Source organism: Gymnoscopelus braueri, assembly GCF_963280865.1.
Source record: "Gymnoscopelus braueri genome assembly, chromosome: 19".
NCBI classification, from domain to species: Eukaryota; Metazoa; Chordata; class Actinopteri; order Myctophiformes; family Myctophidae; genus Gymnoscopelus; species Gymnoscopelus braueri.
Genome location: NC_137621.1, coordinates 36015405 through 36043230, shown reverse-complemented (window position 1 = coordinate 36043230; position 27826 = coordinate 36015405). Strand labels below are relative to the sequence as shown.

The 27826-nt window shown below is 40.2% G+C and overlaps 2 protein-coding genes and 1 long non-coding RNA gene across 3 annotated transcripts; all 3 read left to right on the top strand.

Annotated features, from left to right (window-relative positions):
* Positions 1–67: 67 nt before the first annotated feature.
* LOC308075084 lies at positions 68–1350 on the top strand. Its single transcript, XR_013932155.1, has 2 exons — positions 68–438; positions 766–1350. It is a non-coding gene; the product is annotated as an uncharacterized lncRNA (long non-coding RNA).
* A 1021-nt stretch (positions 1351–2371) lies between these two features.
* On the top strand, positions 2372–9886 carry LOC308074310 (exocyst complex component 3). Its single transcript, XM_080413711.1, has 11 exons — positions 2372–2479; positions 2891–3296; positions 3461–3578; positions 3756–3869; positions 4163–4263; positions 5039–5140; positions 5377–5503; positions 6873–6980; positions 7237–7392; positions 8021–8142; positions 9002–9886. Exons 1-11 carry the CDS (start codon positions 2380–2382, stop codon positions 9147–9149), a joined length of 1602 nt encoding a protein of 533 aa, XP_080269837.1. The 5' UTR covers positions 2372–2379; the 3' UTR covers positions 9150–9886.
* Positions 9887–15160: 5274 nt separating this feature from the next.
* On the top strand, positions 15161–16135 carry tmem81 (transmembrane protein 81; the record flags this gene model as incomplete). Its single annotated transcript, XM_080414286.1, has 1 exon — positions 15161–16135. The coding sequence occupies one exon, from the start codon at positions 15161–15163 to the stop codon at positions 16133–16135; it is 975 nt and encodes a 324-aa protein (XP_080270412.1).
* Between the last annotated feature and the right edge of the window lie 11691 nt (positions 16136–27826).

Sequence of the window (27826 nt, the reverse complement as noted above, 5' to 3'; positions counted from 1 at the left end):
TATATATATATATATATATATATATATATATATATATATATATATATATATATATATATATATATATATATATATATATACGGTTGAGGTCACTTGTTTGACCCTCTGTTGCAGAAGGAGAGATGATAAGATTGTCCACTCTGTGCTTTGCCTGTTTATTGTGGTGTGCTAAACTTTAGGCAAGTGTAAATGTACAGCCAACTCAGTGTGTCAAGAGTTGTGAATGAATACTGAATGAATGTCTAAAAAAAGGGGACACTAGGCATCCTTTGGAGCGCATACTACTTATAATGGCTTTACAGAACTCGCTGCATTCAAGCTAAAATCTGTGATTGTAGGCATAGCCATGCCTACATGGTTCCTATGTCGGTTGGAACACCTGCTAAAGCGATCCGTGCAATCCTCCCTTGGGTGACACCCCACTGAAGGAGAAACAAAGTGTTTAAAGGGGTAGTTCACCCCCCAAATAACTTTTTTTCTATTGATTACTCACCCCATGGAGCCTTGAATTCATGGATATTTATTTGTTTTTGTCGCATTCCTTCCTTTATTATTTGATTATAATAAATTTAGCCCCATTGATTCCGGTAGGAGACACAAATGCATTTGTGTCTCCTACCGGAATCAATGGGGACACATTTATTATAATCAAATTATTGGCTTAGGAATGTGACAAAAACTAAAACATATCTATGAATTCAAGGCTCCAGATGGTCAGTAATCAATAGAAAAAAAGTTATTTTGGGGGTGAACTACCCCTTTAAGTGTGAGGGAGGCATTTTCAGTAACACTAACAATTGCATGAAAGTATGGGAAACTGAATTTGAGTGATATTTCTCACTATGTATGCAGCAGGCATATGACTTGGTTGATAAACATGTTTCCCATACATTTTCAACTGAAATTCTATTATATTCTACATTCAATTTTGAGATGAAACCCTGGAACCTTGATGCTAGCCTAACAGCAACAGTCAGATAATCTGGAAAGGAAAATATATTTGTGAATTGTATTAGAACACGGTGTCCAGATACCTTTGCACACCACCTTCACTCGGATGTTTCTACTACCTATCCACTACCCATTCCTTCCTACCCAGAATGACATATATGCTAGGATATGATATATCCTAGCATTACATAACCCATGTTCCTTGATTTGTTTTCTCATCTATGTTAATTTGTATAAATTACTTCTGTGTTCTGTAGATGGTGTAACATACTTAATACCTTTTACAGGGGTGTCCCCTAAAAAAATCCATAAAGCTCTCTTCTGACGTATCAATTCTTTGTTTACTTATAATTTAGATGTGTTAATATACATCGAAGATAAAATAAATCACACAAATTACATCAACTGTTCAACCCACCCTCATTCCTGTCTGGTCTAGAAGACACAATTAAATATTAATTTATTTATTTATTTATTTATTTCATTTGATCTTTATCATTTGTAATTTCTTCATAGTCTGCAAAGTGTTTTTGTAGTTTTGTCAATTAAAAATGAGATGAGTGTCAACATGGCATCTCTGTTCACCATCATAAAAGTTTAAAGGATCAAACACACTTTGGAAATGAATTCCTCTAATATATTGCATAATTTAAGCAACACCTAACCCACCTGTCTGAGGTGGATTAGGCATGGACAACGAAATTGGGTGAATTGTTTAACCACTTAAACCCTATACAGTATAGTTGTTGCAAGTTGTGAGCTTGTAGATGTATTTTCACTGAATGGTCATCTATTCTTGCACAATGTTTGCCTATTATGAAATGCACAGATAAGGATGCTAGGTTTCACTTTCTTTTAACATTCCTAATCCAATGTGGAATATTGGGGGAATCCTTCAGATAAAAGAAATGATAATACTGAATCAAGCAACTTAAAAACGGTCTGGGGGGCTCACAAAAGCCTGAGTAGACGATAAAATGATCCAAAGTTTTTTTTAAAGTGAAATACCCCTTTAACATCCCAGATTGATCATAAATCCATTCTAAAATGGAAGAATTTACAGTTGAATGTGAAACTTCTAGAAGTGTAATTCCACTAATTCCATTTCATGCGTTCAGAGGTGCTCTTTACATGCACACACACACATCGGTTTCTTTGATTGAGAGTAATTATACTTTGTGGGCAACAACAAATGGAAAAAAAAATTTTTCATAGCTTTAAAAAGTACCCCAATGACACGACAGCCCACGAAACCGAAAGCAGCAGTCCCAGAGTAGTCCCATTACAGTATAGGAGGGAAGAAGTGGGAAACTCCCTTCCAATCCACCCCTCCCTCCTTTGGGGGTTTTATGCTTGACAGAGTAACAGTTCATACATCATACTGCTGATGCACTGCTCTCAGAACAAGATACCTGCTGCAAGCAACAGATGTGTTCAACCATGAAGAGAGAAACCATGTGGCCTTTTAAGAGAAAGAGACAGAGGACAGAGGAAAGCAAACCCATTTTAGATGACAACATGGTAGATGGTAAGATCTTTGGTTTGTTATTATGGTGTGCTTGTAAACTATATGCACAAACATTACTGTCAGTGCAAATGTGCTTTTTCATAGTTGGAAATAAGCTGAAATAAGCAATATTCTTGAAAATAGTGTTGATTCATAAACGTTTCAGTCTACTGAAAGTCTACCTACTGCATCAAACATGGACTTTATGGGGAAGATGGGGTCTATAGTCTAAATTGTAAAGGATTGGGTAGTTTGTATAAGGTTCAATATCTTGAACACATTTGGACATCACATCCGCAAATCAATGAACAGCAAAACGCATACATCTGACAAATGTTCTACATTTGCAAGTTATAAATATGCATTTAATATATTTCATATGTTGCTTGTATTGTATTGAAAACTAACACCATTCATGTTATTTGACCACAGGACAAGACCACACAGGGAATACTGATACGAAGAAGGCCTCAAACACTCCTCCTGATACAGAGGATCCTCACTGCTCTGAAATGCAGCTTGTGTTCGACAACAATAACAATTCAGTTAAAAAAAAACTAATTTGCCACATGCAAGAGTCATTAAACAAGCACTACCCCAGGCTGCCAACAGGGGGTGACATGACATTGGAAAAGCACCTATCAATTGTGCAGGAGACCATCATTAATGAGCTTCAGAAGTTGGCTCCCCAGTTCACACAGAATAATAAGTTACTAGGGTGCCTGATTGACTGCTACCACCGCCATACATTTGACCACCTCCACAGCCTACTGAGTCACGTCACCTCGACAAAGGAGGGGTTCACACTTCTCGACTGGGTGTTACATACATACCTGAGGTATATGGCTCTTGTTGTCGCTCTGGTTTTGTGACACACACATAGAAATGCATACAATCTTAATTTACTCTTTATCTCTTTCTCTTCTCACTGCCAAGTTGTATTTTATCTGAACAGAAGCAGAGGCAGCATGGTGTGATATTGTGATGTTTTCTTTGTCTCAGTGATGATTTTCTGGGACACACTGGCATCCAGGTCCTGGATCTGAGAAAATACTTGGACCTACTCCTGCTGACAGACTGGACACTACAGGCACAGGACAAACTCCTGGGCAATTTGCAGGTACAGTGGCTATAGCTTAGGATCTTGTCTGACTCGGAGTGAACATACACAAATCTTGAATGTAAATTAAACTATACTCTATGCTTAAAGCATCTGATAGCTTGAAGAAAAAAGTAACAACTTCTGTTTATACAGTTTATAAACCATTGTATGAGTCACTTTGTTTGTTGTCCATAGAGGGATATGTGCAGGTCACTAGAGAGAATCCTTCAGGATGAGGATGCTGACAGAAACACGGATCTCTCTGCAGATGATGAAGCCTTCGTCAAACTATATCTGGATGTAATTCAGGTATTTAATATTCTTTCTGATTATTTTGATGCAATACTACAGTCTTGTACATCAGATCAGATCAGACAGATTTGTGGTGATAAATATTAATGTCATTGTTAATGTTATTGTGTCATAAGGAATAACCTGCGTTTTTTGTAGCAGTACAAATTCAGTGAATATCTTTATACTATATTGATATTGAAGATGAACAGAATGATTAACTGCCACTGAATGTTCTGTCCAGTTGTTAGCTCAAGAGCTTTAAATCACAAAACCAACTAATCCTTCAACTTGCCACATCCTCTCTGTAGTGCACTAATGCAAACCTCAAACGAGCAGAGGAAATCAGTCCAACTCTAATGGGCAAGGTCAAGACAGTCTGTTTCCAAGAGCTGCACAAGTTTGTCAAGAGGTGAGAGTCCATTATACATTTTAGTGGTTTAATTCCCAAACTGATTCTTAAACCCAAACTAAAATACTCAAACAATGTCACATGGAGATTGAATTAAAAATAAATGATTCATCCTAGCACCATGTCATCTGCTTTTGTGTAGGAACTCCTGCACCTGATTGTGTTACAGGTGCTTTTGTGAACTCTTTGGGAGGAGTTACTTCCTACACAAAAGTACCTGTTTTTGTCTGCATGAATGACTATTTTTGATCAAAAGTCAGGGATCGCTGCACACGCTCACGCATGTGCAGGGCAACTGCCTACCCCCCCCCCCCCCCCCCATGGGCAACATTGGCCAAAGTACTCTAATGACAGCACACGAAACCGAAAGCATGCTACACAGTCAGTACTGTATAGGAGGGAAGAAGAGGGAAACTCCCTTCCAATCCACCCCTCCCTCCTCTGGGCGTTATTTTATGCATGACAGAGTAACAGCAGTTCATACATAATCATACATTGTCGATCAGCTTTTTTAGAAAAATTATGAAGAAATTCTTGACAAATATCTTAGGGTCCACGACATATCAATTTGGGGGTCCGCGATATAAACATGTTTGAGAACCACTGCTCTGTTAGATTCAGAACAATTTTATCGGTCAAATCTGACGTGGTAGATTGCTCTTGGTAGTTCAAACAGAAAAGGATAAAGAAACATTCAAGAAATAAAAACGAATACAAATATAGAAAAGATAGCAGTTAGCGGTTATCTGACTACAAATGTACACTCATCATGTAGGTACATCATTGCTGAGACAAAGAACCTGGAAAAACAAACCAAGATGAGCCTGACAGGTGCAATGCACCTCATCAAGACCTTGAAAACCTGCAAGGAACTCAAGTGAGTACTTTAACCAAATCATGCTAATTAAATCATCAACTGTGACAATGCATGGTGAAAAGAGATTTGTTTTTGAGGGGAAAAGGGAGGGGGGCTAGTATAGCTCCCTGAGGGTAAACAAAGTATATAAGGTTAAAGTGATGAACTCTACTTCAACTAATAACAACAACAACAGCAATAATAATGACATGAGGGGAAAAGAGCTGTGATGATTTTGAAATGTAACTTTATTTCAGGTTGTATGTCCAAGATCATGGCAAAGGTGTTCAACATTATCCCTATGAGGAAACGCTGTCAGTGCTTGAGGACATGGAGACCTTTTCTTCAAAGGTTCTGATGGAAACACTTGGTGGCACAGCAGAGGTAGCTAAGCTGTTTGTATTGTTCAAAGATGTATTCTCTCACAGGTGTAGGCCCATTCTTTGATTACAGTACATGCCAACTGAACGTTTGCTGCTATACAGTGTATATATATATATATATATATATATATATATATATATATATATATATATATATTTAAATTCAGTCTCCAGGTGCCATTGTTTGAGTTACAATTATTTGAGAGCTATTCAAATTTAGTTTTAACCACTTTCAACCTGGCATCCCTATTTTGCATGGCATGTCATGCATGCAAAAGTTTTCAAAAGTTTTCAAAATGTCAACTTAGGGCGCGCTCCCACCAAGAGTTGGCTGGCCGCTGTTTGCAGAATCTGCCAATGCATTGTAAATGCAAATGCGTTGATTCACGCAAGAGCAGATTTTTCCGCTAGTCGCGCAGACCTTGCGTTTATCTGCTCTCCGCGACTAAGCATAAAACTGCTGGAGGCAGGCGCTGATTTTCCCCCTCTGTCCAATCGGGTGAGTGGAAGGCGGACCGTCTCAAGACTCAGGAAGCAACATGGTGCTCAAGGCAGTAGGCGGTGCGGGCTACGGGGAGGCTCCTGAAAGTGAGTGACAGGCAGACACTCCCGTTTTTTAGAATCCGCTGGCTGCAAAAAACTGGCCGCACAACCTGCGTTTAACAGCGGCCAGCCAACTCTTAAGGGCGCGCTCCCACCGCACTTTTATTTTACCTCTGGGGCAGAATCTGCCAATGCATTGTCAATGTAAATGCGTGGATTCACGCAAGAGCAGATTTTTCCGCTTGTCGCGCAGACCTTGCGTTTATCTGCGACTAAGCATAAAACTGCTGGAGGCAGGAGCCGATTTTCTCCCTCCGTCCAATCGGGTGAGTTGAAGGCGGACCGTCCCAAGATTCAGGAAGCACCATGGTGCTCAAGGCAGCAGGCGGTGCGGGCTACGGGGACGGTCTTGAATGTGAGTGACAGGTGCGTCACAGCGTTTTTTTGAATCCGCTGGCTGCAAAAAACTGTGGCCGCGCACAACCTGCGTTTAACAGCGGCCAGCCAACTCACAATTAAAAACATTTCAAGGTTTTCAGGTTTTTCGAAAATAGCGAAAATAGCAAATGGACAAGCTCACCACAACAGGTTGTAATGCGACACGTTCTGAGTTTGTAGATCAGCTATTTTCATTCGACCAAATGTTTGCGTGGTTAAACTGTGTCATGTAACATCAAAAGAGAGTTGATTGCAGTAATAATGCAATACTCCATTTTAGGGTGAATAGATGAATGGAGACTTTTGTGATGGTTACTATAACCGGGACGAATAAGGTATGCAACATTGCTTTTTTTGTGTTTAAAATCTCTCTCTCTTTTTTTGCCCAGAATTTCCTGAAGACATATTTCAAGAGAGATGAAAAACTAATATTAATCCTGATCGATACAATGAAACAACTGTTCAACAAGGTTCCTAATATTCTAGATCTGTATAAGGTACATACTACTACATTTTAAACACTATTGAGATGGTAAAATTATGGCTAATCTCACTTTAGATTTAAACAAAAAAATCCATTATAGTAAATACAGTATTTATCTCTCTCTCTCTCTCTCTCTCTCTCTCTCTCTCTCTCTCTCTCTCTCTCTCTCTCTCTCTCTCTCTCTCCTCTCTCTCTCTCTCTCTCTCCTCTCTCTCATCTCTCTCTCTCTCTCTCTCTCTCTCTCCTCTCTCTCTCTCTCTCTCTCTCAGAGGATAGTGGATGAAACGTACCAGAATATCTGTCATGTGTATCTTAGACACCTGGTCCAAAGTAACCAGAGGAAGTTGGAGAAGACCTGGAATAATGATGTTGGTATAAGAGTCAACCAGGACGCTGTGCTACTTCACTCCACCTTCTCAGACCTGGTAACACGCACACACGCACGCAACGCACACACGCACGCACACACACGGCCCATGTTTGTGTGATGTCCCCAACTCCCCAGCCTGTATATCTTTTATTTTACGCTACGATGATCACATTTCCACATTGCAACAATAGAGTACGTAAGTCCTGACGTCACCCCTGGGTCACGGAAGTATTTTTTTCTATTGAAAATCCCCATAGAGATCGTGTCATTTAAGAACTGTGTCACAAAAATAAACAAATCATCCAAGCGATTCGTTTGATAACGTCTGTGTTTGGATAAAAACATGTATATTTTCGTACTCTTTGGATAAATTAGTACATTTTCACCGTCAGCTGATGCTTCATGTCCATTATGAGTAAAATGGCCCGGCCGATTTGTTTATTCTTGTAACACAGTTCTTATATGACGCAATCTAAGATTTCTCTATGGGAATTTCAATAGAACAAATTACTCTGTGACCCAGGGGAATAGCGGCCTCTAGCGGCAGTGATGTCAGACTTCGGTGCTCTATAAGCATTATAACAGTGCTACCTTATCTTATCTTATCTTAAACTGTGATATCTTTTCAGACTCCTATTCCTTTCAGCTACGATGATCTGACCTCCCTGTTGTGTTTGTGTTAGAACCCTGATGTGGGACAGTGGAACTTGACTCTGTTGAAGGTCAAAGAGCTACTGGACTCCAAGGACAAAAACACACTCTCTCTCACGGTTGCTGAGATACTGTCTGAGAGCCACCAAACGAAGTAAGTCACTGTATTGACACTAACCACAAACCTTGTGTCAGATTTTCCCCAAATAATCACTAACTGATAATATATGTATTGGGTGACACATAGGGCCCGGCCCCCATTACTATTTTGCTACCAACGCAGTTGTCATTTTTATGCCCAGCGCTCACATTTGTCTAAATACCTAATTATCTTGCGATTTAGTGCACGATTTAGTGGTCTTAAAATAAGGTGTGGTCTTGAGCAAACAGGGGACAATGCTATAGATGGGTTTCCGCGCGACGTCATCACAGAGCAGAGTGCGCAATCTGCGCATGCGCGGGGGAGAACGAACCGGAAGCGCCATTCACTCTATTGTTATTTTCGGGATTTAGATAGGCATAATGCTGCTATTATAGGCATAATAGGCATAATGCTGCTATTATATACAAACAGATCCAACTTCCGACAAATCATTTTTATTGAGTAAAGAAGATATTACAAACTGCATCATTTAATCTACTTTCATTAAACCTGGTGAAAGACCATTTATTTTCTGAATGTACAATGGCCAGAGCTGCTGCGGGTAATAGCGCCCTCTACAGGCTCATCCCGCCACTGCGCGCGCATCATCCTCTCATGTTTACAAACAGGAAACCCATCTATATGCACAGAGAGAAGCACTTGTGCTTAGATCAGCCTTTAGGCAGAGATATTTCCTTTCTATTTAGACAGTTGTCACACGTTATGACCTTGTAGATCTGCTATTTTCAAAAGATATTGAAAACATTTAAGTTAGAATATGGAGATAAGTGGTTTCTCCCCGACAGCAACAATATTAATGTGGGGGTCCTTCCTTGACATGAAATGAGATCCTGTCTGATCTCACTTATAGGGCAGATGTGGAGCTCCTAACTGAGCTGTTGAGATGGAGAGGAGGGTTGTCCCGCAGATGGATCAGTGACACCATCCACACCTGCCTGCCTGATGATCAAACTAGACCTACTGCCAGGTTCCAATGGCTGCTCTGTTGCTCTGTGTAGCAGAGGGTTCACAACAGAGGGTACAAATGGAACCAAATGGAACCAAAGGTCCATTTGGTTCCATTCACATACGTCCAAACACAGACCTTATCAAACGACACAGTCACATGCCTGACAGAATCGCCCGGCTGTTTTGTTTATTTTTGGAACACTTAAGTGTTTATTTAAGGAGCACAGAGCATCCTTAAGGATCTACATCATCCTGCTCACCCTCTGTTCATGTGGAGGGACTCAGGACCCAACCTGAGACACTACAGGCCAGAGAGCATCTCCACCCACACAACACACTTTTTTAACATTTTTTTTTCCTGCCAAGGACATTAAGGACAATAGTAAATATGACAGATGAACTGAATCAGAACAGATGAACTACTCAAGCTCAAGCTCAACACATATGAATGAAACACTGTACATTAAATGTTCATGCTAGCATTTTTTTTTCTTTTTTTCTGCCAATCAGGAGAGAGAACCCCACAAACATTTATCAGTTTGTGTTGCAGTGCTAATTTTGTCTGCTCGTTTATTTGTTTCATCACTTCCAATTTCACGTGTTTATCCTGTATCCTGTATGAGTTCTGATTGGATGAAATTGGTATCCCAACCTGAAAATGTATGTTTACTGAAGAAGAGATGGAGAGACTGAACAAAAACACTAGTCTATAGCAATGATTACGATGGGACTATAGAGCTGTTTAACTTTAGTTGTTTTTATGATTATTATTATTGCTTTTCTTCTTTTCTTTGTTGCAATTTACCATAAGCAATATTTAGAATGATAATTTGAATTCTTTGTTTTTAATGTGTTTTTTTTTAACTTATTGTTTTTATTGTATTCTAATGTCATTTTATAATGTGTTTCTTTTGCTTAATGTTTTATGTAAAGCACATAGAATTGCATAATTAAAAGGTGCTATACAAATAAACTAGCCTTTCATGCCTTACATCCAATGTAATACCAAGAAATCACACAGGATGGAGACAGAAGAACATATTTTAAAAGGGTTAGTGGAGTTCATTGTTCACATTTCACAGTTTGCATTTCTTTCTTAGCTAACTAATCCCACTGTAACTTTTTACACATTACTGTAGCTATACACTGTCATTTTATTTGCTCATTACTGTAGCTACACTTTCATTATTTATTTGCTCACATACAAACAATATTAATAGATACATACTTAATTTCCACATAATATGTGAAAAGTGTCTCATCTTACCCCATATAGGGGAGAATGGGACAAGCTGAGACACTTTTCTCTTAAAGGACGACTTCACCGATTTTCAACCTATCTTCATATAATTGGTCCTCACTAATACTCATGATAAAATGGTACAATTCTTTTCTACTCGGTCTGTGTCTCAGAGGAGGGCTGTGGACAGTTCAGAGTCCCGTCTACCAGTGACATCATCAATGGGGGAATCCAAGCTAATAGAAACTGCAGGCTTTCTATTCCTGAAAAGTTGCAATGCAATAAAAGAAGCCATTGTTCTCGTGTTAATAAAAATCTAAATAAAAAATGTGAAATCTTGTTGGAAAAAAAAATCATGCCTAACGATGATGTCACTGGTAGACGGGTTTCTGGACTGTCCACAGCCCTCCTATGAGACACAGACCAAGTAGGAATCTTTTTTATCATTTTATCATGAGTATTAGTGAGGACCAATTATATGAAGATAGGTTGAAAATCGGTGAAGTCGTCCTTTAAGTTGTCCTGGAAGCAAGGCAAAATGAGGTAGCAGTAAAAATATAAACATCTACCCTTATTTCAGGATGTCTTCTATTAATTGAAATTATGGGTATCTATGACAACGGGCCATAAAAATATGACTTCTAAAAAAAAAAGTGATGCTGTGGCTCAAATTGCCCCAGGTTAGGGGTAAGTTGATCCAGGTCAAGGAGTAAGTTGACCCACATCATATTTAAATTTTTCAGGTTTAAATTCAAACAAATAATGTCACACTAATTTAATAACACATATCCATTTTGCAAATAGTCTTATTTCTGTTCTTAACGGTTATTCAAACAATATAAAACCAATTAAATAAAGTTTGTTATTCAAAACCTTACTTTATTTGCAAATTGAACATATGAATAGTGATTAATATCCTCCTATCCTCCTATAATTTGACTAACCTCTGTAGTAGTCGCGTCTGTAGTCGTCTCATGGTGAAGCTGCCCGGTTCTCCTCAGCCATTGACCATTACCATCTGAACTTAACTGCGAAGCCCGTTTTTCAATTTCATCAAATCTCAGCTTCTTCTTAGCGTTTATGTGTCAAACAATGGGAGATAACGTTGCCAGGTTTCGCGCAAGAAACAAGCAGCAAGGTCTATGAAAACAAGGCCAAACTAAACGAGCCCTACAAGCAACAAGGTCTATGAAAAGAAGGCCAAACGAAGCGCCTTCACACATATACCCCACATAACAGCCACCATTTTAGACAAAATAGTCTAGAATAATACTTCAAGCAATTTATTTGCTAAATTATTCACATGGTTTTATACATTGGCAAATCACAAACATGTATGATATATATTATTTAGACCTATGTAAATTTTCTTTGATATAACAGTCATTATGCCTGACGTGTACAAATATTACTTTGACCAGCAAAAAAACATTTTTGTAAAATAATGCTTTCTACCTTCCCCATGTGCTTCCCAACTTCACAGCCAGGTGTACAGTAAATGATGGATGTTTACTAGATTTAAGGTCACATGACAGCACAGTTTTCTAGCTACAGGGGTGGGTCATCTTACCCCATTCTCCTCAGAGACAGTCTGAATTTCACTTTCAAAGTGAAAATGTATTTGACTGATTGATTGATTGATTGATTGAATACTTTATTAACAGTTTGCAAATAGTACAGATTTTACAATGATTGTTAAAAGGATAACACAAAAAGCCCAAGGGGCTAATTGTTTCCATTGCGGTCCTGTGTATTCAGTTCATCAATACATTTAGAGACACTAGTCCATACCCGGTCGATGCATCCGTGGGGGGATATGCGCACATGATCTGGCAACCCGGGAGGCAGTTCGTCCCATTGCTGGGCAGCCCCGTAACCATGGCGACATTCTTTTACACAAAAACGCTAATAAACAGCTGAGATTTGGTGAAATCCAAAAACGGGCTTCGCTGTTAGGTGCACATGGTAATGGTCAATGGCTGTGTGCAAATTCAGATCAATTGCTCCAGCCACTGAGGAGAATCGGGCAGTTTTTGGCCTCACCACGCACTACAGACAGAGGTTTCTAAAATTATAGGAGGATGACAATAATATACAATAATAAACAAGACATAGAAACAAGACATTTCTGGTGTTGAGCTTAGATTACTTTTCTAGGACCAGTTACAAATTGCAGACTGATCCACAAAGATCTATTTGATTTGATTGTAGTAACTACAATCAAAATAGTAACTATCAAACTGGCGTGGTTCAAACAGACCCGTAAAGATGAAATCGCATCATATGGTGCACGAAATGAGAGACCACCACAGTAATAAACAAATGTATGCCAGGCACACACATACAGCATGTTGCCCCAGCACAAGGGCCTTTTATAAGAGATAAGAACACATCTCTTGGACCAGAATGTTTTTTTTTATTGATTGATTGATTGATTGATTGATTGATTGATTGATTGATTGATTGACATCTTTATTGCTCATGTAAAACATATAAGCGTATGCAACAACAACACATGTGTATGGCCCGCCACAAAAGGATAAACACAAAAAAGCTGACAGCTTGTTTCCAGTGCGGTCCTTAGTACGAGGTGTGAAGTTAGTGAGGTGAGTACTGTATATGAGTGTGTAAAGTGCAGTAAGCGTACACGCAATGAGGTTCTATGTCTTGCTCAAGGGCACTTTGGCAATGGTATCGGATGGTAACACTAGCGGTAGGATTACTCCCTCCTACCATTGTTGGGAACTGAACCAGTTACTGTTATCAATCTTTCTGACCTTATTTTTTCTTTTTCCAGACAGGACAGGGAAGAGAGACAGCCAGGATGCCGATGGGAGGGGCCTGTAAAACACACAAGGATGGAATTGAACCAAGGCCATAGCTGCTGGTATGTGGTCAACACATTAATTAACCCCAGGATACTCATGCACAGTAGTCTTTCTACTTTTAGAAGAATCTGACACCTCCCGTCACTTACGTTTTCACAAGAAAAGAGCCTTTGACCCCAAATTCCCTCTGATAATAAAGTGTTCATGGACGCATTTCTGTTATCTTCACACTAATATGAAAACATTGGCAGACTTCCAGGAAACAGGGGGCTCTAACAATATCCTCACATTGTTTCTGCTTAGTAGGTATATCCTCCCTCAGTTTTGAAGAGTAGCCCCATTACGGTAAGTTAAGCTCATGACAAATAAACTGGAAGTGGATGTGAAGATTACCGACAACTCCCCTGAAAAAGTGTGATTTATTTACTGGAGTTGAAGAACAACTCCAAATTGCATGTCTGCTTTGCACCAAGGAGGAGCTGTTTAGAACAATCAGCTTTTGGTCTTGTCAGGTGTCAGAGATTTCAAGAAACTAGGCAGACGTCCATTTGAAACATATGCCCCTCCTGTTATGCAATACTCGTTGTACCCTGTTAGGCTGGCCCAATTATAGCGGCTGGAAATTAGTACAGACTACAGAGGCATAGTACTGTGTTCACCAACACAAAGAATGACAAAAAACTCACAGCACCCTTGGCATGGTGGTGTCCAGCTCTCCACCCACAGCTCTGTCTGTTTTCAACTGGCAGCCTTTTATACACAGCTGAGCTAATGAGCCTGGAATCCACCATGTCAAGGGGTTTATTCTAGATCTAGATCTAGAACATACAATACTACGACAGCAACATATCGTCGTTACAATACGACAGCAACATATCGTCGTTACAATACGACAGCATCATATTGTTGCTGTCGGGCAGAACCCTCATTCTCCATCACCTTTTGTTTTTTCGTAAATGAATGCCCTACTTCATCATACTACAGTGTCACACAAAAGTAGCAAATATAGGACATCTACAACGCTTGTTGCGCTTGTTGATCTGCTATTGCACTCAAATATATTGCACTCAGATGTATTGCACTTGCCTATCATGATTCACCACCAAACATTTGTTTGTACTGTATCTCTCATTCTCTCCACAGGTGGAACTCGTTGGCCGAGTTGCCATCTCAGCAAATCGGAAACAAACCTTGAAAATGTTCAGTTAAAATGTATTCAATAAACAATTTAATTCATGACTGCCTTTCTTTACTGTGAAAAATACAAATGTGCCAATTATGCTGTGCAAATTATCAAAGTGCTGTGCAAATATCAATCAATCAGTCAATATAAGTTCAATATCCATGTGCAAAATAGATGTGCAAAGGATAGGTAATTGGGGATCTCACCGTTACATACCCCTTGTCAGAGTACTTAGTGCAGTTACTCATTATCGTAGTGCTTGGAGGCCAGTCTAGGATGTTCTACTTTCTTACAGGATGAAGGTGAGGGGGAAACATCACTACTGTTTTCAATTTAACGGACACACAAAAAATGGATAAACTGTAATGCACTCATTGTCTATTTTAGCAAATTACCATGGCAGTTAGTGTAGCTTTTAACGAGTAGTGTGACTAAGATGCTCAATTTGTCAAACTGCATCCATTAAATCAATTACATAATCAATTACATCAATACCTGTCTCAAAGCCATTAGTGCCAGGATGTGAAGTAGGTTTGGTCTGCTGTAGAAATGTACATATCTTACATTGTGCACACACCTACACATTGATCCACTATTAATGAAACCAAACTGCTTTTATGTTTTATGTCAGTGGAAAAGAGAACAGCAGAGACATCCTCCAGGTCGGCACAGAACCCCTGGCAATGATGCAAATCGGCATTGTTAGGCACGCATGTTCAGCGTTGTCTGTGACGTCAGACCAAAGCTCTGGTCAGCCTATGTAAGTTGTAGATATGTGTGTAGAGGAGTCTCTGTCCAGTGACATCAAACATGTGCCTTATTAAATTCTGTCTTCCAATCCTCCTCTTCTTCCTCTTCTTCCATCATCTTGCCCAACCTCAGTCTTTACCCGAGGGGCCCTCAACGCTATCCAAAGACTCCACAGTGGAAGAGGAGGTAGAAGCAGAGGTGATCACCGACAGCTCTCCCTGTAGCACCACATGTGGCCTGGGACTGAAAACACAGACACTGTGTCAGAAAGATAAAGGAACCTTAGAAGAATATGACTGTCGAGTGCGTACAGTAACTTGCCTGGAGACGTGGCAGTGTGGACTAAGGACAGTCACCAAGTTCACGGGACAAAGGCTGGTCATCGACTGTTTAGGAGAGGTGATGGGAGGCATGGCATCAGAGGTGCAACATACATGGAGGGTGTCATGGCGTTATGCCCGTGGGATAATCACCTCTGACGACACATTATTTAGTCACTGGCGAAATCCTCTGCTGTATAAAATAGTACTGGACCCTGTTAAGGAAGAAGACGCTGGTACGTACAGATGTGTCGTACAGAACCGTGCCTTGCGCAGGGTGAAGAGGCTTTACGTGGGAGTGCGTGTCCTCCCTCAGCACATTCTGAATCTGGACTATGACAGCGCTCTGGCCAAGTGGGACAACCCAACCATGGTGCTAGGACACAGCCCCGGAAACATAGGCATCATGATACTGCTTAGCCTCATCTTTTCAGCTTCTGTGGCTTTGCTGGCTCTAGCGGGAACCTACTGGCTGTTTCTGAAGAACGGGCTGAGAAGAGTGGAAGATGGAGCTCAGGATCTGCTTAGCCTCATCTCCTCCGCTTACAAGGCTCTGTTGGTCAGAGTGAGCAACGCTTACAAGGCTCTGTTGGTCAGAGTGAGCAACTACAGGCTGCTTTTGAAGAAATGGTTGAGAAGATGGGAAGAAGGAGATCAGAATACACCACATATTCCACGAGAAGATCTGAGAGGAGAGGGAAAGAGAGAGAGCTAGAGAATAGGCCTACCCCTATTCCCTCTACCATCGCACATCTTCTCAGCTTCCAGTGCTTTGTTGATCACAACGAGTAACAACTGACTGTTTTTAAATAAATAACTGAGAAGATGTGAAGGTGGAGCTCAGGATACCCCACGTACGGTATTCCACAAGATCTGAGAGGAGAGAGAGAATGTGTGGAGTACTTCTTAGGCCCACTGGCAGTGTGCACAAAATATCTGGTGCTGATTGGTCCAGTGGTTTGCGAGATTACACACACACACACACACACACACACACACACACACACACACACACACACACACACACACACACACACACACACACACACACACACACACACACACACACACACACACACACACACACACACACACACACACACACTCATACTGTAGATGGCTTGCCTCCTACAGAGCAAAGCTGTAAAATGATGACAGAGTCAGCTAAATGGAGACGTTATATTAACTTTTTAGTGAACAAGGCCGAACAGAATACAGTTAGAGAGGTGCGTGCGCTCAAGCCTCGTCACAGACCCAGTCTATGTCTTGGTCCAAGGCTACATGCGCTCGGTGCAGCACTGCAGAAAGTGTGGCCACATGGCCAGTCTATGACATCTAGAATACGACAGTATTATGACATCAGTCACCTCCCATCCACATGGCACCCATGTGGATGTCTTGTCTCACATCATATTGATGATGGAGAAGGTCTGCGAAGTTCTGCAGATTCTGGAGTGTCTGTTATGTGAACCATTTGTTTTCTTTCTGCATCTGTTTTTGGGCACCTTACAAAGCCACTCCATAATAACAATGCACAGGCGTGTGCACATAGCCTTTACAATTTATTTTGGCATATTGATGATGTCAGTCATCTCCCAAGGGCACGTTTCAGCCCAATCTGAGCCCCATTGACTTCAATTGTAAAATTAAAAGTTACATTGTGGTAAACTGAGCCCATTTTGGAAGACGGAAGCAGACATGTTTCTCTGGGCGGTAATAAATCACAATACTTTAAAGTCCGAGGTAGTCATTTCCAACAATTCCATTTTATTGTCAGAGTTCTCAGCATCCCATACATACAAGTCAATTCGACGTACAGTGCATAGTCCATAGATCCATTTTATCCTGTTGGACGCGACATCTGTGTGTAGCCCAAAAACACAGAGAGTCCTGTTTTTCCCAATAGCACCATGTTATAAGCAACCAGATATTCCTCCTTCTGACCACTCACAACACAGATTTTATAGAACAATAGACCTTCTTGGGCAGGCCTTCTCAATCGGCACAAGGAATTAGCATCTCACTTGGTTTAAACATGTGACAATTTACTTTAACCCTTATCTATAAAACTGTACCTTTACACAAGCTCATATTATGCAATCTTTGTTTAACACCTTATTACCTTCAAAATAAGACCACACATATTTGTATTCAACTTTGTATGAATGATTTAGACAGAAAGAGATGATTTAAAAGGGGACTTGGCGTTTTCCCTAGATTCAAGAAGAAAAGTCTACATGCAACTAACTGGCTTCTCCCCAACCACATTTGTTCACATTTGTGTACTTACTATAGAATAAGCTTTTACTGTGAGCTAGTTATAATTTACAATAATTCAGTTTAAGTCTATTTCTTTACTGGCTGGCTGTAGAGAGAGAGAGAGAGAGATGGCAACATGTGTGAATAGATCGCATAATTACAATGCCTTTTTAGGAACAAAGAACTCGGCTGGGTGTGGTCTTTTAGGTTAGCACCTAAGACAATAGACAGGATAGCTAGACTGTTTACCTTAGTTAGATCACTAAAGCTGTTCTCCCCCACTCACAACCCTCTGGCCTCCTTGTTTTGGTCTCACTCTAACATGGAACTTCTTGACAATTTGTGTTCATAATGTATCAATAGCATATTAACTTCATATTCATCAGTCTTGAATACTAATACACGACATATTCCCCTCATGGAGATATATTAATACATCTCCACAAAAGGATATTCAAGACTGATGTCACTTGTGTAGGTATCAACTAGAATCTGTTTTAACCAAAAGACAACTTATTCTATTAAAATGGTCAATCCGTAACCCCTCAAGACTGTTGAATTATAAAAGTGACTCATCAACAAACATTGTACACCAAACACACAGAACTAATATCACTGTACTCTCAGCTGGACTTCTTTTCACAAAACCTAAGAAAAAGTCAAGTTAATACAAACATCATTATTACAAGTTGGCAGTTACATTGTGTAGACAACGCGCAAATACAGAGACACAGCTCTGCTCTTATTTTTCTATTCTAACGAACGCAATTCATTCTTTTGACCGTCCATTTTGCACAATTTGACATGAGGCATAAGTACGAATTCTCTGGACATGATGGAATATGCAATCTGCAGATTTGCACACCACCATAGCCCAAAAAACCCGCCCATATCCTTTCTGTCCAAATTTGGGAATCACACAAGAATTGTCATCCTAAGGGTGTTGCTTCTGAACCGAATCACAGCTATTTCAGTACTTGACTTGATATTGACAATCAGGATTCTCTTATCCATACCTGATCCGTACGGGTGCCCCTCTTTTCATATGATCGAAAGAAAGTGTCATGTCTTTCAATTTGCAGATGCAACTTGATGTGTCACGGGTAACTCCTATAGGTACCTGGAACTTCCAACCGCTGCTGGTTTGTCAGAAACTATTGTAGATCTGTGACGACAGAGGTGTTGCACCCTGGCCTTGGCAAGGTGTTTTTGTAGGGCCGGTGATGATGAGTTGACAGATAGCTGGTGGTCGCCACTTCCTGCTGGATCTATGACGCGGAGATGAAACGGCTGTCAGGTCTGGAACTCTCTCCTCCGGTGTGGCCGGCTGAATCTCATGCAGGTTTTATCCCCACGACTCCCCTCTCGACCATGGTCTGTGATGGTCACTGGTAGGTGGAGAGATGTGAAGATAGGGTAGCTGTGGTTCCCTGGAGGTAGAAGTTCAGGCGACCTCTGTTTGTTCCAGGTCAGCTGTTCCCTTCTGCATTGTCATCCTGGTCAAGATGGATGGCTCCAATCTCAGCACCTGCTTTATTTCTCCTAGTACAAAAACAAAAGTCCACCTATACCTGCTCCACAGAAGCTAAACAGATGCCTAACTGCTTTAATACTCATACATTCAGGGATTAGTCACTCATAGACGCACAGTTTAACTCATGCTGTTAAAATTAGAGAACCTATCATCACATTTTTGACTGCTATCCGATTCTTTCAGACAGTACATTCTCCTGCTGGTCCATTCGCTCCTTCATACATTGTACTAACTAAATTCCAATATTAAAGTGATCTTTGCCACCTTCACTTAAGTCCTTCGGATCTCCCTGAACAGGGCGCAATCCCAGGCTGGACCCCTTTCCATCTGAGGTCTCTACCCAGGCTCCCCTGGACAAACATCTCAGTCTCCTGCTTCCCGGTGTCTTCTTTTCAAAAACACCGATCACAGGAGCACCACTCGCCTACTTAGCTGTCCTTCGCTTTCAGCTTATGATGGCCTGACTGTACATTGAGCCGGGCGCGACAACCATAGCCTTCTTGGCAATTCTTGGATTTACCGCCTTGCGACCCGACCGGCCGGTGACCCAGTCGATAGCGATCCCTTACTCAAAGTGTGATTGGCACTCTGAGCAGGAAACCGACGGTCTGATCCCTATCCCATTATCGCTATGGGTATAGAAACTTTAACCGTTTTCACCAGCCTTGCCTGTAACCGGTGAGCCGCGAGTCCTCTCTTCCGGTTAGGTGTGGACTGTCATCCACGCACCATGTGCTGCCTTACAACTAGCGGCAGTCGGCACATCGACTAGACGAAACCACGGTAGAATGTAAACTCATTCTTCATTAGACACGGGGGGCCTTCAGTACCTCCCCAGCACTATAGAATAATTTTAACGTGTCCTCGGAACCTTGCGGTCCCACCGTCGCCTGTTAGGGACAAGGGATTGGAGAGCCTACCTCCTAACCTCATCCCTATTTTACTCTTCTAATTCCTGTTGTACTTTGTCAATCAATCGTTCCATTTCGTTATTCATTTACCACAGCTTTCTCCTTTTTCCATATATGACTCTTGTATTTTCCTAATAATAAATCTCCTATTTTAAATCTTTTACTGCACACTGCAATTGCATCTTATTTTGCTCCAAATTTTCCTGTAATTATTTCCAAAGTTTGTAATTTATTTAAGGACAAATCTCTTAATTTACTGTGATTCTCTTAGAGTCCTGGTTAACTTACTATTTGTTTTCGTTTTTTAAGCATGTTCCAAAATGTGTTTTGCCATGATTTGATAATTATGAGAATATTCCAAAACTGTGAAGTCTAAAGGACAACCACAGAACTATATTTTCTTTAAATGAGCATTTTTCCAAAATAAACTGACAATATCTGCAACCTGCATACTCTATAATTTTGTTACAATTTAGTAGACTCTTGAAAGCATATTTTGCTAAATCTAACATTAGTTTTAGGGAAAGAGTTTTGTTATCAAGTTTCAAAATAGGCATGGAAGCAAATTATTTAGCTCTTTTTTTTTTTAAACTCCCACACCAAACTATAATCTGTGCTGTGTCAAGTCCTTGTGTCAAGTTCAAAAGATGACTACTGTTTTTCTTTCCTTGTACGGTGATGCTTCTTCTGGTATTTTCCAGTATTTCCAATATTCACCAACACCTAAAGTAATGTCTCTGTACATTTCAAGTGTCCTTCAAATGTCTTTTTCTGTAATAACTTTGAATTCTTGCAATCGATATCTTCAGGCTTACCTCATGCCCACTGGACTCCTCCCCTCTCCGGTGAACCATTACAATGGATCACCGGTTCCTTCGCGAAATCGCTGGGCCCCCTCAGGGACACCATGATATGAGACGTTGAGCCGAAGGTTTGTTGAGAGGCCGTGGACAGGATTATGCAAGATGATGTGACTTCTATGCATGAAACAATCCTGATGATCAACCACGTCCGTCGAGCTGCACCTGTGTGTTGGCAAAACCTGTTGTCCTGCTTGTGTCCGTCAGTTGGAGTTTGACGAAAACCTTTGGTGTGCCACATACAGCAGGCTTGTATCAGCATACCGTCATCGAAACGGTCGCACCTTCCTTCTGCTGTGACTGCGGTCTCCTGTATTACTGGATCAAACTTGTTGGGACACATGGAATTCTTGCAAGACATCACTGGACCACCATACGGTTGTCAGTTTTAGTGTGGGATTTTTTGTTTGAGCTTTTTGGTTACCTCGTTCCCTTTTTTGAAAAATAATACGACCACTTTCCTTCTTTTCCCAATTATTTTGGATCAAATATGCTCCCCTCAGGCCACATTAATTAGTATTTGTTCAAATCGTTTCAGTCACAAACATTTGTCATTCTATTTCATTTTCTAGGCATACAGCTGTTTTCATAAAAATGTTAAATTCTCCTCTTACTATTCTGACTACTGAAAGTATGTTTTACACTGTACTTCCCTTCCTTGAAAATAAAACACAAACGATGGATACCATTATGTTGGTTACTTCAGAGCAGTTTGTTCAAAAGGAAACTAATACTAATTTAATATTGTATGAAAAATGTGTCATTCTACACAACACACAATATTCTACAACCAGTATTACATATAAACTTTTAAGCATTGTCAATACAATATAGAAAATGGGTGTGAATTTGGTCAACACATGTACACTCTATGTACATGCTGTAATACATGTATTATCGTGATTTCTGTTTAGAAGCTGTAGCAAATGTAAACAAAAGGTATTAGGCTATATCGCCAAGGATAGGAATTTTTTGAAGCTCAATTTAAAAATACTCTGTTTTAGAAACTTTTGGTCTTATCTATGAACGGTTAAAATCAATAATAAAAGGTCCTTTTTCTAGAATTAAGACACTCTGGGACTACACTAAGCCCCTCTAGTTACTTCTAAAACTGAATCAAATACAAATCAAACATTCTGAGCGTCTAATAATTTTAAAAGTCTGGTCGATACATTACTTCTTCCAGACAGGAGCTGGCCTTATTAAGCTGGTACAAGACACTCAAGCCATACTGACAATTATGAAGCCTCACTTGTATAGGCCATCTATGAAATAAAGGATTAATCGTTAACACAACAGACAAACAATGTTAATTCAAGCATTCTTAACACACTAGACCTAAAAAATACTACTAAGGTAACCTCGTTAAAACTAAGAACTGTTAGAAGGAAGCAACTCTGTCATCATGAAAATCAACTGTCATTAATGGACAGGCTTCATATTTTGACCGCCAGGGGGAGCCAATCTGACAATGTCAGCTCAGCCCCCTCAGAGGTAAAATACACTATCAAATAGATCACTCCTACAGGCAACACGTCATCACGTAATGATCACGTGACGGTACGTGCTTCCAGTGGGGTGAACTTTTAATTTCTCTTTACAATACTTTAACCAAAAAACGTATTTCAACTTATTCTTAGCCACCAGTGGTACGTCACAAAAATCGAGTATAATTACACGTTTGCAGCTTCAAATCCTACACATTCGTGTCATTAAAAATAGTAACATAGACTGGTTAACTGTTCATAAATTGTCATTCAAATTCGGGTTTAATCTATTTAAGAATATCTACTTTCCTTTAACATATCGATCTAAATAGGTTACTAAACGGTGTGATAATTCCTCTCATCTACCCGTTGGCAATGTCCATCAGTTTAAAAGGACAGAAATAGTCTCGAATGGTTGTGCCCCATCAAATAATCACTCATAATAAACAATTTTAATTTATACCTCTAGTAGGGTTTTAAAGCCACTTATAGCACCACTCTTAAACACCTTTCAGATATTATGGGAAAAATATCTCATTGTGGGTATTTAAGCAGGCACTCGTTTTTATCAAATTTATCCTAGCATTTACTATTTAGTTACAATCAAACAATTCGTTTTAAATTCGACGCATAATCACTTCTTCCCACAGCCCAGTGAGCCAAAATGCAATACATCTGTGAATGGAACCACACAGATGTAAAACACCTTAGCCCAACCTACAAAGTAACCATGACTAAGTTTAAACATATTACTACAGAATGCCATGGTGACTCCAAAGGCACACAACAGAATCCTTTCCTCTGGAACCAGCCAGAATGAGGGACCATTTAAACATATTTAGACACATTACTTTAACTACCCTAATTTGAACATCAACAGCTACTTTCGCCAATTCAATTCATTCCTCACAATAAACAATACACCCAGCATCCCAACCTCACTCCACCCCTTCTTACATCCACTCATATATACACACACAACGTTCCCACCCGACCGCTTAACGACTATTTAAAGAAAAACAACGGTAAAACATCTCACCGAAAATTAAGGCACTGCTCCACACTCACGTGTCAAAACAGACAAATAACACCATTACAGAGAACCTTCAAAACAACAGAAACCTGATCCGTAGTTTCTTAAAAAGACAAGTCTTCCTATTAAAAGAAAGAAAGCTAAAAAAGTTTCATAAACAAAACAGTGTGAAAAACTAAACGCCATCTTGTGCTTAAACACAGTTAAAAGAAGCCTTTCCCACACACGAGAGAATGTGTGTCCTTGTACAACTACAGGGTATAACGTACAATTATTCTAAATGTAAAGATAAAAAAATTAATACTTTACTCCCTTCAAAGATCTTATTCCATCAAAACAAAAGGAATCTCGTACAAGCGTTGAGATAAGGAGATATTACGAATGTAATATACATAAGAAAGTAGCTTTTAAGTTTTTTAAAAGTTAAAACTCCAAACTGCGTCTCTCCGGATATGACGTAGAAACGCGGAAGTCAAGACGCGTAGAAAAACTACATTCCCGGGCCAAAAACTACAAATTGCGCGTCTGGCCCGAGTGAAAGCTCGCACACAGAAGAACAAAGAATGAGCTATGCAAAAAAATACCTTCCCCCTCTAGAATAAACAACAACACGAAACAGTAGGCCTACGCTGCTCTAAATTTAAACTCCTTTCCTCACCTGTTCACCAAGTCAAGAAGCAAGACGCTTCTTTAATCCTATAAACAGCCACATTCTAAACTGGCTCCTAACCAAAACATAACCGTTCCATTCGCCTTCGTAGGTTTCCAAAAATCAAATCCAGCTTCATATTTACACAAATTTCCACTCGACACAATAGGCCAAGATAAAAGAATCACTCCTCTCAACCAACATCTCTAAAGCCTCAAATTTCAACCATATAGTTCTGTCCATCTCTTACAATAATACAAACGGAACCCTAAGTCCAAACAAAGTTTTTAAAAGCTTATCATACTCCACTCCCCTCTTCAAAACATTATACCTATTAACAATGTTTTGAGAAAAAACTAACGAACAAGCAATACAAAGTCCTGTAAAAAACATGTATCGTATACCGAATGTCCTTGTTTCAACTCAACAAAATCCATTCACGTAGAAAAATTGGAAATGGACTCAAACTGCTGCGTGCACCAGCAGCTCAAGTCCACAGTCACTTAACAATAGATAGAGAGAGAAAAAGAGAGAGAGAGAAAGAGAGAGAAAGAGAGAAAGAGAGAGAGAAAAAGAGAGAGAGAGAGAGCCGTAGCCCTACCCGAGACCCATTAACAAACAGGTCACAAACGCTACAAGCAAAAAGCCACCGCGACGCTTGGAAACAACATATGCAAACACGCACAATGAGTACCAGGAACCAACTTTAAGTGCCATCAGTGGGCTGCCCTTACATTACATACTTATAGACATTCTTACCGAACCGAATATTTTCCACAGTACTCTGTCAACCTACATACCTTCTCTTTACCATAACCATGCTGAAATATCCGGTGCGCTCGCGTGTATTATAACTAGCAAGATTAAATACCAGTAGCGAGAGTCTAGATTACAAGGCTCTATTTTATCACAAGAGCCCTCTTTGACCAGATGCGCGTTTTACACTTTCCGATCAGATCCTACATATAATTGATGTCTAGCTTGAACCCCTAGAAAGAAATTATACGCTTAATGTACCACGACAAATCAAAAGTCCATTTATACTATCCGAAATGCAGTTTAACCCAGACACGGCTTGAACCCCCGTGAAGAGATCGAACATTTTTTTTGTGGTACACGGAAACGGTGAAACACACAATTCTACGCTTCCCGTGTTAGTGTCTCACCAATGCGTGCATGAAAACATACACTCCACAGGCTCCAAGCGGCCCCAAGCACGCAACTTAAAACCACTCAGAGAATATCCATTTCCGCCGGAGCCAAAATGGCCCATGTAAGGTCTTTTTTTTTCCAACCGCCATAAACACGGACAAAGTTTCAACATTAGAGGTACAATTCACACATACCTTCAACGAAAACTTTGTAGAAATGTCCCGTGTTCCAGCAGCAAAGGGCCTAGCTGTCTCGCCAATAATTTGTGTGGTAAACTGAGCCCATTTTGGAAGACGGAAGCAGACATGTTTCTCTGGGCGGTAATAAATCACAATACTTTAAAGTCCGAGGTAGTCATTTCCAACAATTCCATTTTATTGTCAGAGTTCTCAGCATCCCATACATACAAGTCAATTCGACGTACAGTGCATAGTCCATAGATCCATTTTATCCTGTTGGACGCGACATCTGTGTGTAGCCCAAAAACACAGAGAGTCCTGTTTTTCCCAATAGCACCATGTTATAAGCAACCAGATATTCCTCCTTCTGACCACTCACAACACAGATTTTATAGAACAATAGACCTTCTTGGGCAGGCCTTCTCAATCGGCACAAGGAATTAGCATCTCACTTGGTTTAAACATGTGACAATTTACTTTAACCCTTATCTATAAAACTGTACCTTTACACAAGCTCATATTATGCAATCTTTGTTTAACACCTTATTACCTTCAAAATAAGACCACACATATTTGTATTCAACTTTGTATGAATGATTTAGACAGAAAGAGATGATTTAAAAGGGGACTTGGCGTTTTCCCTAGATTCAAGAAGAAAAGTCTACATGCAACTAACTGGCTTCTCCCCAACCACATTTGTTCACATTTGTGTACTTACTATAGAATAAGCTTTTACTGTGAGCTAGTTATAATTTACAATAATTCAGTTTAAGTCTATTTCTTTACTGGCTGGCTGTAGAGAGAGAGAGAGAGAGATGGCAACATGTGTGAATAGATCGCATAATTACAATGCCTTTTTAGGAACAAAGAACTCGGCTGGGTGTGGTCTTTTAGGTTAGCACCTAAGACAATAGACAGGATAGCTAGACTGTTTACCTTAGTTAGATCACTAAAGCTGTTCTCCCCCACTCACAACCCTCTGGCCTCCTTGTTTTGGTCTCACTCTAACATGGAACTTCTTGACAATTTGTGTTCATAATGTATCAATAGCATATTAACTTCATATTCATCAGTCTTGAATACTAATACACGACAACATATTTCAAAAACTGTACTGCCTACTGACAGTTGCACAAGACATACTACTGGTGCTGATCAGTCCAGTGGTTTCCGAGAATAGCTTTGTACAGACAGACAAACACGCCATAGAAAATATTTACAATGTATGACAAGATATTTAGGGATTTATTTAGCCCCCCCCCACACTCACACACACACACACACACACACACACACACACACACACACACACACACACACACACACACACACACACACACACACACACACACACACACACACACAGAGAGAAGAAACAAACAACACAAACAACAAGAAGCGGAAACAAGAGAAGGAAGGTTGAGAATAGAAGCATGTCAAAGAGATGATCAATAGCAGGATACTACCCACCCTGGACCCCCACCAACACGCTTACCAAACAGATCCACAGACGACGCCATGGCCACAATACTGCACACTGCCCTCCCTCTCCCACCTGGAGAAGGAGGACTGCTATCTGAGAATGCCGTTTATAGATTACAGCTGTGAGGCTGGATCCTGGACTTTCTGTCCAAGCAACACAGGTGGTGAGGTTGGGCTCCAGCCTCCAACCAGGGCAAGGATTCAAATTCATGAAGGCCATGGTCACTGGCGTGGCCCCTCACTTTGGCTTTCTGCCACTCAAACAATGATATGCCCTGAGGTCAAAGTGGCCTTGATGCCCCAGCTGATCTCTTTCCTGTTGAGCTTTTAGACTTTTGTTGAGATTCTGAAATCTTAACTCCCCCTGATTCCACATCTTCAAATTAATCCAGTCCAGGGCTGAGCACTCGTAATTTTTTTAAATACTTGTAATTTGTAAATAATAATTATGTTGTGATACAAACAGCTTTTTGATGAATTGAATTAATTCATTATTTCCGTGGTCTTAAAAATCATTGTTTTATTTGATGACCTCCCTGCCCTGCTATTTGGCCTTTGTGCCCTCAAGAAATGTACAACACCAAAGGTCAAGTGGCTTTGCCCCTAAAGTGATTAAATTCCAGGCCTGCCTCCAACACATCTGCCCCCTGATCCTCAATACAGGACCCCCCATCTGCCTGTGTATAGAGGCAACCTGTTACACACACAAAATCGCACACAGCCCCCCTCACAAACCTGCCACATATTTAAACAGAAACGTACTATGCACACTCGCACATGACACCTTGCATAACAAGACTGTGCACACAAACACATGCTGATTGAGTAGATCTGCATATACAGTATGTATACACGTAAAA